This window comes from Salvia splendens, chromosome 17, assembly GCF_004379255.2.
Source record: "Salvia splendens isolate huo1 chromosome 17, SspV2, whole genome shotgun sequence".
NCBI lineage: Eukaryota > Viridiplantae > Streptophyta > Magnoliopsida > Lamiales > Lamiaceae > Salvia > Salvia splendens.
The window spans coordinates 23,894,364-23,900,737 of record NC_056048.1 but is presented as its reverse complement, the minus strand read 5'-3'; the positions used below and the strand labels follow the sequence as shown (position 1 = coordinate 23,900,737).

General features: G+C 34.9%; 1 protein-coding gene across 1 annotated transcript; it reads right to left on the bottom strand.

Moving 5' to 3' along the window:
* Positions 1-349: 349 nt before the first annotated feature.
* Positions 350-807, bottom strand: LOC121774507 (agamous-like MADS-box protein AGL80). The gene is made up of 2 exons (XM_042171371.1): positions 715-807; positions 350-628 (listed from the first exon to the last, which is right to left on the bottom strand). Exons 1-2 carry the CDS (start codon positions 805-807, stop codon positions 350-352), a joined length of 372 nt encoding a protein of 123 aa, XP_042027305.1.
* Between the last annotated feature and the right edge of the window lie 5,567 nt (positions 808-6,374).

Sequence of the window (6,374 nt, the reverse complement as noted above, 5' to 3'; positions counted from 1 at the left end):
ACACTACACACTGCACATTCACTGCACACACTGCCCACACAATGTACACACTATGCACACATTTCATGTCAATTCTTTCAAATTTAATTATATAGAATTCATTTCCAATTCTGCGTACCAAATAGACCCTTAACTTTGTCTTAGTTGTTCCAATTACTATTTTCATAACGGTATTTTCGTGTTGGTTAATGCCTAGTTGTATTGTATCTCTATAGTCTACATTTCTTAAGTAAATTGCTACCCATATATGTTTTATGAGGAAATAAGCATTTACTATGATGATATTGTCAAGATGCATGCATGAAATCATGAGCCATTTCTTCTTTTGTTAGAAATTGTACATATATTTTTATAGTATACCATCCTGCCCTTGATCTCCCTGAGCGTTGGTTGATGATCCATCCCATTTCCAGACGTCAGGGAGGTTGAGGTCGTCGATGGAGACTTGGCCAGTGATGCAGCGAAACATGAACGCCTCGAGCTCGCGGCAGTTGTTCTCCTTCTGGAGGTGGCGGTGCAACTCCGTCGCCTTCTTGTTCCTCTGCCGCGTGAAGCTCCTCTGGTTCCCCATTTTCCTGCTCTGGTCCATGTTAGAGAGCTTGCGGAGGCGGGCGAGGATGGACTGCGCCTGAAACAGCGACGGCCACACCTTCGAAACAGTCTCGTAAGGGCTGTAGATGATTGCGCTCACCGCAGAGGGTGATTAGCTCGCACCTTCTTAATCAAACCCTTCTTTCCCTTCTTGTAAGAAGCCTTTCTCTCAGAGACATTGGTAATGTAGGCAAGGGTTACCTTCTTTCTTGTCATTGTTTTCTGATAACAATGATTTCTTGGTGAGTTTAGGGCATGTTTGTGTCTATATATATAGTTGTGTAAGACATGAGATTGAACTGAATTTGAATTTGCTTAAGCTCTTCCGGTATCGTGGAATTGAGCATGTGGAATTGGAATTGGAATTGGATCTTTAAATTCCAAATACAATATATGTTTGGTATAACAAAAGAAACTGGAATTGGAATTGAAATTTCAATTCTATATCTTTCTAATTCCACAATTTGAATTACGTATCAAAAGGAGATAATTAGACTTCCAAAATAATTAGTATAAAATTGGGCATATTCACACAAAAATATAGACTGCACAAACACATTGCGCACACTATACGCACAATGCACATACTATGCGCACACACATTGCACAAACTATACACACACAATGCACATACATTGCCCGCACACACACACATTTCACATACACTATACACACACATTTAATATCAATTCCTTCAAATTCAATTCCGTAGAATCCTAATTCAAATTCTTTGTACCAAAGGGACCCTTAGCGTTGTCTTAGTTGTTCCAATTACAATTTTCTTAACCGTTTTTCATGTATTGGTTAGTTCCTAGTTGTATTGTATCTCTATGGTCTTCATTTCTTGAGTAAATTGCTACCCATATATTCCTTCCGTCCCATTAAATATGAAACATTTGTTTTTCGACACATGATTTTATGTAGTGTTTTTTTGTGAATTAATGAAAAGAGAATAAAGTATGAGAAAAGAAAAAGTACATAAGATGTTGTTTCCATTTGAGGAAACGTTTCATTTTTAGTGGGATAATTCAAAATGCAAAACATTTCATTTTTAATGGGACGATGAAGCATGTTTTATGAGGAAATAAACATTTATTTTGATGATATTGGCAAGATGCATGTATGAAATCTTGAGCCTTTTTTCATTTTTAGAGAAATTGAACATACATTTTAATTATATACCATTTTGTAAATAATAACACTAATAATAAAAAGCTTTTGGATTAACCAAGTGCCCATCTGTTTAGGACTCATTGAAAGTTAAGTATCCGCGTTGTCGTTTTCGTATGTTGTTTGCATTTTTTAGGCAACATTATCGATTGTCGTATTCAACTTTTGCTTACTACTTTTTAGTAGTTTGATTAATTTTTTACTATATAAAAAACTAATTGTAAAGTGAAACATCAATGTACATAAATATAGATACTAATTAATTACTCCCTCCGTCACGACTAACATGACAAGTTTCTTAGTTGGCACGAGATTTTAGAAGTTGTTGGTTAATGTGTTTAATTGGAAGGATAAAAGGTGATTGTATGTATTAAATGAAGAGAGAAAGAGAGTTGAATATTTTAATTGAAGAGATAAAAAGTGGTTGATTGTATTAATTGGAGAAAGAATGTTACCCAAAATAGAAATATGTCATCTTTTTTGGGATAAATTAAAAGGGATAGTGAGTCATCTTAACTGGAACGGAGGAAGTAATACTTATGAAGAGTATAATATAACTGCGACTTGAAGATACCTTAGTTTCATATACAAAATCAAGAACACATCCTTTTTAAATATCAACTTTTTAAATTGCCGTTATAAGATAATAACTTGCAACCACTATTTAATACTAGATCGATAACAGAATCAGTGAAACTATTGAATCACGATTCTATTGGTCAGACCGGGTGGACCACCGATAAAACATTAAATTCAGTTAATGATGAGGCTCGTTTCATGCATGTGTTCTATCATAAAACTACATCAAATCTTGTGAACTAACGTCTAATTTTGAGCCAGGTGTGTATGAAAGTCCGCCATTTTTAGAAAACGAGTTGATCAACTGGGCAGACGAATGGATTAGGAGAATGAGTCAAATTTGCTGCGCAAACAGATCAAGTTGGAGCAAATGGCATGCAGCGGGAGCACCCAATTAGAAGACTGATGCGTCACACAAGAAAGATCCCCAAGGGTAAAGGTTAAACCAGACATTTCAGAGAACAAATGCCCTAAGGATCAAGACCTCACGCCTACCTATAAATGGAATTAAAGAAGGAGGAAGGAGGAGCTTCCGACCGTGACGTTCATTAGTTTTCAGCTCTCTTCCAGAGCTGAAATGAGGGCTCCCAACACTCCACACTCCTAAATTCCGCTGCATACATGCTTGGTTCATGTTTTAGTTTAGTTTAGAAGGTGTGTTGGTGTTGGTTTTTGTCGTTTTAATCTTTTAGCTCTGTTATTCCGCTTCGAGAAGAGGCGATGAAACAATCTATCTTTTGTTTTGTCTATTTTCTGTTTATGCTTGATGTTACCAACTCTTGATGCTTTTGATTCAGTAAACTTAGTGTTTTGATTTCAATCTTTGTTGAAATGTTTGCTTACCATGCATGATATTTCTGTTCTTCTTTAATTTCAGTCCTATGATGCAGATCTTAGCTAAAATGTTTCGTTATGTTTTGATTTGGTTAGATCTGAGTTTTCGAGTTATGTCTCTGTCTAGTTGTGAAGAAATTATGGATAAGTTATTTAGGATGTTCAGATCAGATAACTATTTGTGATTTCTGCATGGTTATGGCTCAGTTTCTACATTACGTAGGTGTAGTTTAGATCTTAGGAGTAGATTTAAGTTTACAAGTTGTTACGATGTTTCGTTGTTCGTAATTGTTCAGATCTGCTTTTCTCTGTTTTTCATGTTGAATCTGTGAAGAAGATGAAGCTGTTAGAAAAGTTTTACTTTATCGCACGCTTTGCAGGAGAATGACAGTCGTCCATTTTATTCTGTTTGCTCATTTCGGGAAAGTCTCTCAAGTCAAGCAGTTAACTTAACCCACCCCCTGGAAAGCGTGGCCGCAGCCATTCCCAATCGTGTCCGCAAACAAATGTAAAACACATCATCTCTGTGAGATCGATCCTTACTTCCCTATACTAGTTAATAGTTTTATGGGTTAAGGTTTTCAAAACACGATTTTGAGTCTCTCACTTCACCTCACTCAAGTCGAGTTGATCAGTCTGAGTCTCCACTGGATCTACTCCCTGACATTTGCAGGTTGAAAGCACACCTAGGCCAGATGGATCAGTTTGACGATTCAACTTGAGCAGTCCACAACGATTAAAAAAGAGAGGATAAAGCAGATGCAAAAAAGCAGTGACTTTTAGTTAACTCTTCTCTCTTTTATTCTCTCTTTTTCATTACCTTTTCTCTAATTTTACTATTTATATCATTTTTCTAAAACATGTGCAAAAAAGAAGTAACTCAACTGCGTTGGTACGAAGTGAGTATTAAATAGTTAATTATATATAAGGGGTTGTTCTAATGAGAACTTTTTTTTTAATTGAGAACTTTGAGAACTTTAAATTATATCAGAGTTTTGATACATTAATATCAGTTGGCACCACAAAACATATCAGATCCAGATATTTAGTCGGAAAATAATATTGAGCCAAGAACTGATAATGATGAAACAACAAACTAATATTGAAGAATAGATATGTTCTGTGATGATAATTAATTATTATTGTACTTGGCAACTAATATAATTCTGTTTTTACGACTTTAAGAAAAGTTCTGAAATGAACTATCTTCATCATATATCTATTAGATAAAAGGAGATAAAAAGATTATTAGTGATTTAATTTACGAAGTTTGGTCAAATTCTAGTCATTATCATAACCTTTGAAATTGAAATATTGAATCACGAAGTATCAATTTTCTCAATTGTCACATCCATATACAAACTGTCATCGTCTGATGATGTTCAGAAGTTTTGGGAATGCTCGGCGGTATAACAAGGCACGTGCGTGACAGTCGAACAAGCTGCCCGAGACTTGCACGTCTCTTAATTGACATATAACTAATTTGCATTCAATCGCGTAAATTTTTATTTCATCAGACTTACATCCACATGTACTTGTACATTGTAACTCCCGCTTTGGGTTTATTATTATTATTATTATTATTATTATTATTATTATTATTATTATTATTATTATTATTATTATTATTATTATTATTATTATTATTATTATTATTATTATTATTATTATTATTATTATTATTATTATTATTATTATTATTATTATTATTATTATTATTATTATTATTATTATTATTATAATTATTATTATAATTATTATTTAATTCTTACTTTGTCCACACAAGCTTATTACAAACTTCGATCTCTTATGACTCTAATAAAGGATCTTGTAAGAACTTATATTTATAGAATTCTATTTAATTTTAACAAATAATATACGAAATTTTTTAATGTCGTTTTCCTATACCTAAATTTAAATTTAACTTAACATGTGAAAATTTTTATACGTCGAGCTCCACCGCCATGGCATCCATCATGCCCTTGATCTCCCTAAGCGTCTTGTTGAGGTCGTTGATGGAGGCTTGGCCGGTGATCTAGTGGAACATGAACGCCTCGAGCTCGCGGCAGTTGTTTTCTTTCTTGAGGCGGCGGTGCAACTCTGTCACCTTCTTCATCTGCTGCCGCGTGAAGCTATCCTGGCTCACTATTTTCCTGCTCTAGTCCATGTTAGTGAGCTTGCGGAAGTGGGCGAGGATGGATTGCGCCCTAAACAGCGACGGACACACCTCCAGCACAGTGTCGTATGGGCCGTAGATGATAGTCCAGGCTTGGACACCGCAGAGGGTGATCAGCTCGCTGACCCTCTTAATCAAACCCTTCTTTCCATTTTTATACGAAGCCTTTCTCTCAAAGGGTGCTCACCTCGGACACACTATACACACAATTCTCATATACTCCTCCCATACTACCGATAGCCCTCCAGGTGGACCACCGACAAAACTAAAATATTGTAGCAACATATATAAGTAAATGAAAAACATTAAATTATGTTAACTCTTCCTTGTTATTCTCTCTATTACATTACCATCTCTTCCTTGGGACGTACTGAGTACTAATTAGTTAATTTTATATAGGGATTGTTCTACAGAGAACTTTTATAAAATGAGAACTTTGAGAACTTTAAATCATATCAGATGTTTGATACTCCCTCCGTCCCGCACTACTCGCACTTATTTCCTTTTTGGGCATCCCAAGTTACTTGCACTCTTTCCATTTTTAGTAAAAAATTTCACCTACAGCCGTCATTTTTTACTTTCCTATACACTCATTCCTTAATCTCCGAGCCGAAAAGGAAATGAGCGAGTAGCCCGGGACGGAGGGAGTACATTAGTATTAGTTGGCATCACAAAACATATCAAATCCTAATATTTAGTCAGAAACTGATATTGAGCCAAGAACTAATAATCATGAATCAACAAATTGATATTGAGGAATTGATATGTTTTGTGATAATAACTGATATTAATGTACTATTTGGCAACTAATATAGTTTTGTTTTACTGACTTTAGATAAAAGGATCAGTAGTTATTATTACGAAGTTTGGCCAAATTATGGTCAATCTCATAACTTTTGAAATCGAAATAATAAATCACGGAGTAACAATTTTCTCAATTGCCGAATCCATACACAAAATACGAAGTTGGTCCAAAAACATTCACTTTTTGAAAATTGAGTCCTAAACAAATGAAATCGTGATC